The sequence below is a fragment of the Phoenix dactylifera genome, chromosome 1 (assembly GCF_009389715.1).
Source record: "Phoenix dactylifera cultivar Barhee BC4 chromosome 1, palm_55x_up_171113_PBpolish2nd_filt_p, whole genome shotgun sequence".
NCBI lineage: Eukaryota > Viridiplantae > Streptophyta > Magnoliopsida > Arecales > Arecaceae > Phoenix > Phoenix dactylifera.
The window spans coordinates 37,699,881-37,713,945 of record NC_052392.1 but is presented as its reverse complement, the minus strand read 5'-3'; the positions used below and the strand labels follow the sequence as shown (position 1 = coordinate 37,713,945).

The 14,065-nt window shown below is 37.0% G+C and overlaps 2 protein-coding genes across 3 annotated transcripts; both read left to right on the top strand.

The window, feature by feature from the left end:
* Positions 1-934: 934 nt before the first annotated feature.
* LOC120113041 (short-chain dehydrogenase reductase 3b-like) lies at positions 935-7,388 on the top strand. 2 transcript variants are annotated; one of them, XR_005514808.1, is made up of 3 exons: positions 935-1,067; positions 1,181-2,068; positions 7,227-7,388. XR_005514808.1 is itself a non-coding variant. In XM_039133564.1 (2 exons), exons 1-2 carry the CDS (start codon positions 1,054-1,056, stop codon positions 1,974-1,976), a joined length of 810 nt encoding a protein of 269 aa, XP_038989492.1. In that variant the 5' UTR covers positions 936-1,053; the 3' UTR covers positions 1,977-2,089. The 2 variants fall into 2 exon arrangements, 1 of the variants encoding a protein (XP_038989492.1); XM_039133564.1 differs by lacking the exon at positions 7,227-7,388 and having other exon boundaries at positions 936-1,067; positions 1,181-2,089.
* LOC120113039 (short-chain dehydrogenase reductase 3b-like) lies at positions 6,165-7,262 on the top strand. Its single transcript, XM_039133560.1, has 2 exons — positions 6,165-6,225; positions 6,339-7,262. The coding sequence occupies exons 1-2, from the start codon at positions 6,212-6,214 to the stop codon at positions 7,147-7,149; spliced, it is 825 nt and encodes a 274-aa protein (XP_038989488.1). The 5' UTR covers positions 6,165-6,211; the 3' UTR covers positions 7,150-7,262.
* Positions 7,389-14,065: the final 6,677 nt, after the last annotated feature.

The following is a 14,065-nucleotide window of genomic DNA, read 5'->3' as shown; positions in this document are numbered from 1 at the left end:
TCAAAGTGCTGTGAATCTGAATGTTTTCTTCATCCAACGCTATGGCTTGGCACAGTCTCTCTCTCTCTCTCTCTCTCTCTCTCTTTTGGCATACCAATGTACTGGTCACCAATTGAACAAGATGACAAGCCATAGTGCCTACCAACTTGGTTTAAAATTAATCGAACCTGTTCAACCCAATGAATTAGGGTGGGCTGTGGTTTAGATAGCATGATAAAGGTTGGATAGGGTTAAGGTCGGATGGGAAAGCACTAGAAAGTTCTCTCTATTATCATGTTCGGTTGAGAAAGTAGAAGCAATTGTAATTTCAAACTTGGACTTTGGGCACTAGAAAAAGTGGATCTTAGGATGGTGATATTTCAAACTTTGCTAGTGATTTGGACTACTGCATAGCTTATTTATCATACTATTATAGCATAGAAGCCGCCTTCTCAAATCTCTTATACACTAGTTTGTTCCACAAGTCTTTAGAAGAAAAAGAAAAGGAAAAAATGGTCCTTCCACCAAAATTGAACGATCAATATTCTTCAAGTACTGCCATGAGTATCTCCTACCAAAATTGATTTCTTTAATTGTATTCGTATCCATGACGTATGATACTTCCGGTTTAGCGAAAAATAGAAAAATCAAACTTGTTGAACATTCCGAGATGATTCGTTGAGCAAAGACCAACGACTTGTTGAACAGTGCCTAAAATTCTACAAGCACCGGCGCGTGAAAATCTCTCCAACGACTCTTCTTTCCCCGTTCCCTATCTTCTTGTACTCATCTTTGGAAAACTCGATCGAGCACGCCATCGATGACTAATTCAATAGTGCAGCAGCCGTCCACACCGTCGCTGACGAATTCAATAGTGCAGTTGGCTCCCAAGTACTAGTCAGTGCGTCTATAATTCAATTCATTTTCAAGATTGGAAGCTATCTCGATACACATCTTTAAATATTTCAGAACTGCAGCTTTGCTAGGACGTCAATATAAGAAGAAAGGCGGAGCCATTTCGCTCGACTGTGTCAAGGGTCATAAGATTAAGTAGAAGTACCAAACCTTAACAATATGTCTAAGCAGAGGTGACGCTACGTTTCCCAAAGCTAATTCGTGGATTTGAGCTTATATTTCGTGCATGTATACTAGTTAATTTCCAGTGAACTTGGCGCTAACAAGTGGTAACCATGACACGCAGGTTGGAAGGCAAGGTGGCCATCATCACTGGCGCGGCCAGTGGGATCGGGGAGGCCGCCGCAAGGATCTTCGCAGCCCACGGCGCCCTCGTCGTCATCGCCGACATCCAGGACGAGCTGGGCGCCGGCGTCGTCGCCTCCATCGGCCCGGACAAGTGCAAGTACAAGCACTGCGACGTGCGCAGCGAGAAGGAAGTAGAGGAGCTCGTGGGCTTCGCCATCAAGGCCTACGGCCGGCTCGACATCATGTTCAGCAACGCCGGGATCTCGGAGAAGATAACCAGCAGAATTCTGGACTTGGACTTCGACGTGCTCGATAATGTCATCGCCGTCAACGTCCGGGGCGTAGCTGCGACGATCAAGCATGCAGGGAGGGCGATGGTGGCCAGCGGGACACGAGGATCGATCATATGCACGGCGAGCGTCGCGGCGACGAGGGGCGGATGGGGGCAGGCAGTGTACACAACGACGAAGAATGCGGTGGTCGGGCTCGTGCGATCGGCGGCAGCGGAGCTTGGAAGGCATGGAATACGAGCGAACTGCGTGTCGCCGGGCGGCGTGGCGACGCCGTTTGCACAGAATCTTACTGGGATGAGCCAGAGTCAGACAGAAGAGTTTTTCGAGGGCACGCTGGTGTTGAAGGGAGGAGGGCCGTTGAAGGCAAGTGATACTGGGGAGGCTGTTCTCTTCCTGGCGTCCGACGAGTCGGCGTTCGTCACCGGACAAAACCTGTTCGTTGATGGGGGGGTGACTGCTGTTGGTGCGACCCCTCCACTCCCTGCAGCCCAACTGAAATGAAACGATGCACTTCGAGTGTTGCGCGCAAAGTGTAATCAACCGAAGGCATGCCTTCTTAAAATCATTATAATAATGTAGTAATAAAAGCCAAGGCATGCGTTGCTTTGTTTTCAGTTTGCTAGTATTATAATTAGAACCCTGGCTTGTGCCCAGGTGGCTTACTTTGCAGGCTATAAAGTTGGATTTTTGATAAAATTTTATTTGAAAGAGAAAAATTATAAACTATAGAGTACTGCATGTTCCCAAGGCATGCATTATGCTGATTTTGGCCATTTTGCGTGGTCATTGGCACGGTATGTTGGGTCGTACAGCGACCAAGCTCTGAAGTATATCAATAACTAGAACAATTTGAACCGTATGCATGTTCGGTGGGTGAGCTTCTTGTAAAAAATTTCTTTTGTGTTGAAGCATCGATCTGGACAATAGAATCCGGTGGCAGATGCACTGAGCCGACGAAGTGATTTACTGACTACCATGCGGACAGAGGTTGTCGGATTCGAGTGTTTGAAAGAGTTGTATGCAGAGGATGAGGATTTCAAAGATGCGTGGACGAAGTGTACAAGTCATCAAGCAACGGGAGACTTCAACATTTAGGATGGCTATCTATTTCGGGGCAATTCCTTATGTATTTCCAGATCATTATTGCGGGAGAAGCTGATTAGAGACCTTCATGGTGGCGGTCTTAGTGGGCATATGGGTCAGGATAAGACCATTGCCAGTCTTACAGAAAGGTACCATTGGCCGCAGCTGAGAAGAGATGTTGGAAAATTTATTCAGAGGTGCTATATTTGCCAAACAGCGAAGGGACAGTCGCAAAACACTGGACTCTATATGCCTCTACCTGTGCCGAATGCTATTTGGGAGGATCTGTCGATGGATTTTGTGTTGGGTCTTTTCCAAACACAAAGAGGTGTAGACTCAATCTTCATGGTGGTGGATAGGTTCTCCAAGATGGCGCATTTCATCCCTTACAAGAAGACATCAGATGTATCCCACATTGCAAGGTTATTCTTTCGAGAGATTGTTCATTTGAATGGAGTACCGCAATCTATAACATTAGATCGAGATTCTAAATTTTTGAGTCATTTCTGGCTTACGACGTTTGACACTTCATTAAATTTCAGCAACACCGCGCATCCTCAGACTGATGGACGGACGGAAGTGGTTAACAGGATACTTGGTAATTTGATCCGTTGTATTTGTGGGAGCACCCTGAAGCACTGGGATTATGTCTTGGCCCAAGTAGAGTTTGCTTACAACAATGCTGTCCACAGCGGAACCGGAAGATCACCTTTCTAATCCATTGTTTATTCAAAAGCACCAAAGCATGCATTGGATCTGGCGCGCCTACCGAAAATTTTTGGGAAGAGTGTGGCAGTAGAACATTTGGCAGAGGAAGTTCAAGCTATATAATTCGAGGTGAAGAAGCGCCTAGAGGACACAAATGCTAAGTACAAATCCAAGGCGGATAAACATCGAAGGCACAAAGAATATCGAGAGGGCGACATGGTGATGGTTTTCCCGCACAAAGAAAAATTTTCCGTGGGAACTTACAGCAAATAGAAGCCAAGAAAGTATGGCCCATACAGAATTTTGAAAAGAATCAATAACAATGCTTACATAGTGGATCTATTAGATGATATGGAGATTTCAAAGACTTTTAATGTCGCTGATATCTATGAATTCCATAGCCCTCAGGAACAGTTATATCCAGATGAGAACTCGAGGACGAGTTGTATTCAAGTGGAGGGGACTAATAGAGAACCGGAATGAAATCCAGCATGGAGCCTTGATTAAGCGTCTTTATTTTAGAATTCTGTTTTGGTTGAGTCCTTGTTTAGTTCAAATTGGTTTCCAAATTACATTTGTTTTAGTTCTGAATTCAAACTTAATTAGGAGTCTGTTTTGATTAGGATTTGATTACGAATAGCATCCATTTGTAACGGATTTAGGGTGAGTCGTGGCCATGTAAAAAGAGATGTAAAGGGACCGCCGTTCTCCTTCCTTCAATTGTATGTGTTTTTTTTCATGAATGAGAAAAGTTGCAGAAGCTCTGTTTTGAGCCCAAGAACTCCCTCTGTTCCTCTGTGTTGGTTGTTTGAATCAGCCGCAGAATAGAGGAGATTGTTTTCCCATGCTTCCCCCTGCATCATAATGTGATGCTGATTCGTGTTTGTCTTGTGTTTTAGACTTATTTAGATAGAAGAGGAGACATTTGTATGAGTGATGGATTGGTTATATCAGCCAAACAACTTGTTTTCTTGTTCGGGATGTCTGTTTCTCAGTATAAAATGAGTAATTTGTTGAGTCAGCCAATTGGCAGTGGTTTCATGCATAAGAGGTGATGCAGGGTTTTTTTGTTGGGACCTAAAAAGACATGCTATAAAGATCCTTATCTCAATAGGTATAGGAAATTAGAAGGAAATTACATGCGTGCTGTCACCTTTTGAAGGAAGTTAGAACGGAATAATTAGATGTGTCTGATGAGGCTAATCCCTCAGTTCATTGGTTAGGAATCTTTGAAATGATGATCCACTACCATACCAAGGGTTTAGTCTACATGTTTAGCATGAGAGAGGAACGGGGTTCAATCCCTGTATCTCCTTCATAATGGTTGAAGCCTTACTTTGGTACAATGTATACCCAAGAAAATAGCGTTCTTAAAGGAAAGTGTAGTAGCATATTCAATCATGCAAATTAGTCCTGGATGGGAAATATCCTTGGGATATAAAAGGATAAAAGCTTGGGAAATAAGATGTTATCCTATCGTAGTGGTTGCGTCATAACATCAATGGTTTGCCAACGCTAGGATTACTTTCAAACTTTCACCATCAAGTCCAATGGTGTGCTACTTTCAAACTTTTGCCATTGACAAGGAGTACTTCAGCGTGACTTGCTTGTTATACTATTTTGATCTATGAAGTCTTCTCTGTGATTCCATTCTACGTTAACTTTTTCCACCACCAAGCTTGAACAATCGATATTTTAGAAGTCCTATCATCCCTTGTCACTCAATTCTTCTCTGTTTGATGGGCTTCAGTTATTTTCTGTCTTCGTGATACAAACGTGGTCTTTGCTTTCATATTATTTTTACCTATGTGGATGTAACCCCAAACCAAACAAAAATAAAAAAAATCTCATGCATGACAAGTATTCGTCCATAGAAATTTTCAAGTGAAACTTTGAGATGTAATTTAGTCAAGGACCCACTAAAAGGTCGTTCGGTAGATAATTGGAGAGCCATTGTCCTATTAAATTTGCAAACGTACTTCAAATGAGAATCATGAAGTCTTTTGATATATAGAAAATAGGAAGTGATATTTATCTCGGCCCCACATCAAGTTATATATCAAAGTTTCATGATTTGAGAAATTTTCAAACTTCAAAGTTTCATGAAGTCTTTTGATTCTTGTATGTCGCTTGATATGGAGCTGAGATAAAGTCACTACTAACATTGGTAAAAAAGATGTCTTCCAATAATGACTATTGAAAAAGACGTCAAACTAGCCCGAGTGGAGTGAGTGCCTGCCCCCCGCTGTTTAGAGACATTCCGGCCATGCATGGTCTGTGATTGGATGGCCTTTTAGACGAAGCATGTATACAAAGAGACCAATAGAGCTGCGGATTGGGTGGCATCATATGTGGCTAACCACTTTGAGGATACTTTGTGGGTAGGGGAGAGGAAGTTGCCCAGTGCACTCCAAGAGCTACTATTTTTTTTTATTTTTTTTGGTTGTATTCGTATTCATCATGTATGATACTTTCGGTTTAGCCAAAAAGATAAAAAATAAAAATCAAACTTGTTGAACATTCCGAGATGATTCGTTGAACGAAGACCAAGTGGGTGGTGGCATCGCTGTCGTTTACTGCATGCACCATTTTATAGTGCCTAAAATTCTACAAGCACAGGCACGTGAAAATATCACACCACCTCTCTCCAACGACTCTTCTTTCCCCGTCCCCATCTTCTTGTACTCATCTTTGGAAAACTCGAACGGGCGCGCCATCGCTGACCGGCCCGTTTGCTGCCTCAGCTAGCCAGTTGTCTGAGTCAATAATTCAATTAATTCATTTTCAAAGTTCGGATCTGTCCCGAGTCACATTATTCTCTTTCCAGAATATTTCAGAATTGTAGCTTTGCTAGGACGTCTATATAAGAAAAAAAGGGGAGCTATTTCGCTCAACTGTGTCAAGGGTCATAAGATTAAGTAGAAGTGCCAAACCTTAATAATAATATGTCTAAGCAGAGGTGACGCTACGTTTCCCAAAGCTAATTCATGGATTTGAGCTTATATTTCATGCATGTATACTAGTTAATTTCCAGTGAACTTGGCGCTAACAAGTGATAACCATGACATGCAGGTTGGAAGGCAAGGTGGCCATCATCACTGGCGCGGCCAGTGGGATCGGGGAGGCCACCGCAAGGATCTTCGCAGCCCACGGAGCCCTCGTCGTCATCGCCGACATCCAGGACGAGCTGGGCGCCAGCGTCGTCGCCTCCATCGGCCCGGACAAGTGCAAGTACAAGCGCTGCGACGTGCGCAGCGAGAAGGAAGTAGAGAAGCTCGTGGGCTTCGCCATCAAGGCCTACGGCCGGCTCGACATCATGTTCAGCAACGCCGGGATCTCGGAGAAGCTAACCAGCACAATTCTGGACGTGGACTTCGACGTGCTCGATAATGTCATCGCCGTCAACGTCCGCGGCGTAGCTGCGACGATCAAGCATGCAGGGAGGGCGATGGTGGCCAGCGGGACACGAGGTTCGATCATATGCACGGCGAGCATCGCGGCGACGAGGGCCGGGCACGGGGCGGCAGTGTACACAGCGTCGAAGCATGCGGTGGTCGGGCTCGTGCGATCGGCGGCAGCGGAGCTTGGAAGGCATGGAATACGGGCGAACTGCGTGTCGCCAGGCGGCGTGTCGACGCCGATTGTACAGAAGCTTACTGAGATGAGCCAGAGTCAGGCAGAAGAGTTTTCCGAGGGCATGATGGTGTTGAAGGGAGGAGGGCCGTTGAAGGCAAGTGATATTGGGGAGGCTGCACTCTTCCTGGCGTCCGACGAGTCGGCGTTCGTCACCGGACAAAACCTGATCGTTGATGGGGGGGTGACTGCTGTTGGTGCGATCCCTCCAGTCCCTGCAGCCCAAGTGAAATCCAACGGTGCATTTTGAGTGTTGCGCGCAAAGTGTAATCAACCGAAGGCATGCCTTCTTAAAATCATAATAATAATGTAGTAACAAAAGCCAAGGCATGTGTTGCTTTGGATTATTGGGATAGAGTTTAATTTCGTTGTTTTGAGTTTGCTAGTATTATAATTAGAACACTGGCTTGTGCCCAGGCGGCTTAATTTGCAGGCTATAAAGTTGGATTTTTGATAAAATTTTATTTGAATGAGAAAAATTATAAACTATAGAGTACTGCATGTTCGCAAGGTAAGGATACGATGGATGGTATTGATCCATCCCAACTTCCAGAGGGAGAGATCCTAACTGGTAAAGTCATGAAGACGATCAGCATTGGGAAAAAAAAAAAGAAATTTTTTTTCACTACGCCACTCTCTTTTATGCTGTACTCCCTCAACGCGATCATGGGAAGGAGCAAAAATTATATCGGACAGACGCTAGCTGTAGAATATCATACGGGTGAAACTTCTATTTTGCTGTATTTTTTTTTTAATGCTCGTCTTAAGAAAAAATAAAAATTAAAAAAAGATAGAATTTCTTCTACAAAATTCATCAATCCTATGATTTTAGAAAAGTGAAAAAAATGCACATGCCACGAAGAGAGATCGTTTTTTTTCTCGTCAAGCCTCTCCATATATCTTTTTTTTAATCAAGTTGTCTATCCCATTCATGAATTCTTCTTTTTCATCTAGAGTCCCTTTCTCCTCCTCCAAATTCCTCCCTTATTCGAGGATGTTTGCACTTAATAGTTCATGAAAACTAAGGAATGATATGTATATATATAATCTTTAATTTTAAAAATTATATATCGATTTATCTAGAGATGCGTATTGACTTGTTAAATGATTAATTTACTTGATGTGTGTCATCTGGCTATATAGTATTTACCGATAAAAAGTATATTATGAAAATTATATATTGATTTACTTGGAGGTGTGTATTGGATCACTGCTAGATATGTATCAAATAATTTTGCAGTATGTATCACCGGCTATATAGTGTGTATTGGTGAACATGATATTCTAGAAACTGTGTATCAATATACTTGAAGGTGTATACTGGGTTACTAGTGACTAATTTGCTAAGTGTATTTCATTTGGTCATGTATTGTATACCGGTGAATACTATATTCTAGAAACTGTGTATCGATATATCTAAAAACTGTGTATCGATATATTCAAGAAACTGTGTGTTGATATATCTAGATATGTGTATTAGCTTGCTAGATAACTAATTTACTTAGCATGCATTATTTGGCGATCTAGAATGTATTGATAAAAAATATATTTTTTATTTTTTTTAATTATGAGACTGACGACTTCGTCTGCAGAAAGAGTTTATAATTGTGGATTTTTTTCTTTAACATAGGTACTAAAAAAAATGTTGGAAAATAGAAAGCACCTCTATTTTTTTTTTCCTTTAGCGCTTGCCTCACACGATTTTCCTTTCGTGGGGAGGAACCACCTGCTACTCATCACGCCGAGGAAGAGGATCATGATCGCGATCCAATAAGGCCCATTTAGGGTCTATTCTTACAGATGATCTCACAAGTGCTCTTGGATGAATTGGGACCAAGTCCATAGGTGTCCTTTTATAATATGCCTCACCCATCAGAGGCAATGTCAGAGTCAGTTATAGAGATTAAGATGGATGTTATCTCCACTATGGTTACATAGAATTTAACTTATCTTTATCACCACAAAATATATTCCATCACCGTATCGTAGGCTCTTCTTGAAACAGAGTTGGATACCTATCAAAAAAAATATTAGAGTCTAGATCAAATTAAAACAACTTAAATAAATTTCGATATGTGTTAGTACGGGCTATATTCGGATGGGCACAATCGGATAAAGTTTAATACAAAAATATGAACTTGAGAACTAGTTAGCAAAGTTGGTCTAGAAATTTTTTAGTTGATCTTTACCTCCGGAGTTCTGCTGCATGATATCTCTTGTACATTGTCGATGCAAGCAAAGAAGATTATTTCCTAATTTGCATTTTATGATCAAATAATCTTCTGAAGACTACGACTCAAATATAAATCACAAGAAAACAAAACCATTCTCTCATGCATGACAAGTATCCGTCGATATAAATTTTCAAATGAAACTTTGAGATGTAATTTAGCAAATGACCTTTGCGTGGCTTACTTTATATAATATAAGGTGAATTTTAATGAAATTTTCATATGAATGAGAAGAATCACAAATCATATGATGTATACCTGTAATGTTATTGGAAAAAAAAGAAACAAAAAAATCTAAAAAGTCCTTTATGTATTCTAGAGAAGGAATATAACCTTTTCTTTTTTGATTTTAGGGAATCCAATCCAACTTTACATCATTTCTTGGTGGTGCCTAGCATTGAGATTTTTTTCATTAAATACTAGAGCTTTTCTAGTATAAAATTATTTAATTATATAACTAGTGACACATGTCTTACTAAGATTCTTTTCAACAAGAAGCCACCTTTCATCAATGCGGATACGTACACTCGCCTTGGACAGCCAGCACTCTTACAAAGAATGGATAATGGAATTCGGTTGCTAACAAAATGTCTTGTGGCCCTCTATATTTTTTTTCTTCATAAAAACGGCATTTTATATAGCTCTAACGTGAGTACATAATTAATTAAAAATATTTTATAGAAGCTTTATACAGGATTGTTGGAGTCGAAATTTCCAGGCCAAGGTTGGCAACATGAAATGTGCAAGTATCTGCTCTATCAATGTCGATAGTCTCGCTTTATTTGGGATCAGATTGCTCGAATTATTCATATCCTTTCTACCTTCTCTATTGAATGGATGTAGAGAATTGGTTCTTTATCGAGAGATACAAAGAAGTGAATTCGGGAGAGTATGATGCTATTATTGCTTCTACATCATGGTTAATATGGAATTGAAGACATGACTTTGTATTGTATCGAAGGATGGACAATCCAAAGTGCTTTGTCACAGGTTGAGCAATTCAAGTGGCTAGACATTCCTTACCGAGCATCAGTAGCACCCATGCTGTCTCATGATCTTTGTGGCTGAAACGGCATCCTCCTTGAATTAGAAGTAATATAGATGGGTCTTACACTCTGCATTCTACTTGTGCAAGGACAAGATGGAATTAGATACTAGAAGAGGGCGACAGTTATAACGATTTAGGTCTTTGGATTGCTATTTCTAGGGTAAAAGTTGAAGTCACTGCGAATCCTTTAAATCACTCCATAGAATATAAGTTTGTTCAAATAAGGGTCTATTTCGGTAATGTAACAGGATTGGGTTGAATATTCTGTTGGATTCATGGATTGGACGACCTATTTAAGCATGCGTCGTATCGACCTAACACCTCTTAGCCCGAATCCTATAGGAAGAAAAGAAACAGACTTCTATGGGTCCTTTTTTTTCTTCCTATAGACTAACAAGCCCATAGTCTAGATTTAAGTTGGGACTTGTACAGTCTCTTAAAATATATGGGCTGTGCCGGCAAATAAGTCTAATTCTTAAGGATATCCAAACAAGCCCTAAATATTATTGCAATCCTTCCTCAATTTATGTTTTAGTTAAACACAAAATTTAACAGAAATATATAACATATTTTGCACATGCAATATACAATAATGCACTCTCTCAATCTAAAGTTGGTGGAGGCCCTGTTTGGGGGAGCTTTTGGAGGGCCAGAAAGCACTTTCTGGCCCTTCAAAAGTACTTTTAGATGAAAAACTATGTTTGGTAAATTTTTCAAAAAGCTGTTTCAGCTTTTGCGGGAAGCTGAAAATAGCTTTTGGGAGGAAGCTCCAATTTGGAGCTTTTGAGAGGAAGCTGTTTCAGCTTTTTCGGAGAACTGTATTTTTGACAAAAATGCCCATATTAAAATAACATAATTACATAGTTTATCCCTATATGAACCTAAAAATCTGCTGGAGCCAAGAACCCAAGCCGTCAGACTCCCTTCCGTAAGAAAAGATATTTTTCTTTTCAATTTTTGTATGCATTTCTTGAACCACATTTTAGAAGAAAAAAAATTTAATCCTTTTCCATACCTTCCAAAATCAATCTATTGTTTTTTTTTATCATCAACCTCGCGGCCCACGCTGAGGTCCTCCTCGAGCGTGGACCACGAAGAAGAGCCCCTGGACCGCAGAAAATTATTTTATGAAAAATTATGAAAAATTATTATACTATAAATATAATATCATATTATATTATATCATAATACATTAATATGTTATGTTAAATAATTTAATATTATGTTATATTATGGAAAATTAATTTATACTAATAATTTTAATATTTTATACCTTTATTTTTGTATTATACTATAAATATAATATCATATTATATTATATCATAATACATTAATATGTTATGTTAAATAATTTAATATTATGTTATATTATGGAAAATTAATTTATACTAATAATTATAATATTTTATACCTTTATTATTGTATTATACTATAAATATTGTATTATATTACATTACATTATAATACATTAATATGTTATTTTAAATAATTTAATATTATGTTATATTATGAGAAATTAATTTATACTAATAATTATAATATTTTATACTTTTATTATTGTATTATACTATAAATATAATATATATTACATTATATCATAATACATTAATATGTTATGTTAAATAATTTAATATTATGTTATATTACCAAATATTAATTTACTCTAATAATTATATTACTATTATACTATATTAACATAATATTATTTTGTATTACAATAATATTATACTATATCGTATATTTATGTATTAATTTATGTTATGTTTTATTATGTTGTGTTGTATAATACTATGCAATGTCCTTTATGGTAATTTTGTCATATAAAAGTACTTTTCCAGTTTGTTTACCAAACACAAAACAAAGTACCACAGCACTTTACGAATGTGATTACCAAACAACAAACAGATTTTTATAACAGCTCTACTTCAGACAGCTCTACTTCCAACAGCTCTACTGCCAACAGCTCCCCCAAACAGGGCCGGAGTCATTGAAAGATCGACAAGCTTTTGGCCCTGTTTGGGGGAGCTGTGGGCAGTAGAGCTGTTGGAAGTAGAGCTGTTATAAAAAGCTGTTTGCTGTTTGGTAACTATATTTGTAAAGTGCTGTGACACTTTAACATATGTTTGGTAAACAAACTGAGAAAATACTTTTGTATGACAAAATTACCATAAAGGACATTGCGTAATAAAACATAACATATATTAATACATAAATATACGATATAGTATAATATTATTGTAATATAAAATAATATTATTATAATATAGCATAATAATAATATAATTATTAGAGTAAATTAATTTTTGATAATATAACATAATATTAAATTATTTAACCTAACATATTAATGTATTATGATATAATGTAATATATATATTATATTTATAGTATAATACAATAATAAAAGTATAAAATATTATAATTATTAGTATAAATTAATTTCCCATAATATAATATAATATTAAATTATTTGAAATAACATATTAATGTATTATGATGTAATATAATATAATATAATATTTATAGTATAATACAATAATAAAGGTATAAAATATTATAATTATTAGTAAAAATTAATTTTTCATAATATAACATAATATTAAATTATTTAAAATAACATATTAATGTATTATGATGTAACGTATTATGATATTATATTTATAGTATAGTACAATAATAAAGGTATAAAATATTATAATTATTTGTATAAATTAATTTTTCATAATATAACATACTATTAAATTATTTAAAATAACATATTAATGTATTATGATGTAATGTAATATAATATAATATTTATAGTATAATACAATAATAAAGGTATAAAATATTATAATTATTAGTATAAATTAATTTTTCATAATATAACATACTATTAAATTATTTAATATAACATATTAATGTATTATGATATAACGTATTATAATATAATATTTATAGTATAATACAATAATAAAGGTATAAAATATTATAATTATTAGTATAAATTAATTTTTCATAATATAACATAATATTAAATTATTTAAAATAACATATTAATGTATTATGATGTAATGTAATATAATATTATATTTATAGTATAATACAATAATAAATGTATAAAATATTTTAATTATTAGTGTATATTAATTTTTCATCATCCGAATGACCATTTATCTCTCTAACAATTTTTCTTGCGGAAGGAAGTTTGACGGCTATAGTTCTTAGCTCCAACAAATTTTTAGGTTTATAAAGGGACAAACTATGTAATTATTATATTTTAATATGAGCATTTTTGTCAAAAATACAGCTTTCCGACAAAGCTGAAAATATCATTTTCGAAAAGCTCCAAATTGGAGCTTTCCCCCAAAAGCTGTTTTCAGCTTCCCGCAAAAGCTGAAACAGCTTTTTAGAAATTTTACCAAACACCATTTTTTATCTAAAAGTACTTTTGGAGGACAAGAAAGTGCTTTTTGGCCCTCCAAAAGCTCCTCCAAATAGGGCCTTTATATCCAAAATCACCGAGTAGACAATGGCATTGTGAAAATGTCTATAATCTGGTTTATAGTGGAGATATAACGAATAAATGGTTCTCTATGAGCTACTCATTCGTGCACGAAATGAAAGTCAATCTTGATGTGCTGGGTCATGAAATATAAGATTTGCAGTAAGATAAGTTGCATCAATATTATCACGATATAGCGACTGGTGGGCATGCAAAGACCTAGATCTCTCAGCAACTATCCATGTAAAAGTTGAAGTTGAGTCTTTTGGATTTAGAATATATATTCATTCAACAAAATATTCTCACAGTCCATTACAAGTAAATATATTTACAATCCTCCCTCAATTGGAGTCCTAGTTAAACACAAAACCTAAAAGAAATATATAACATATTTTGCACATGC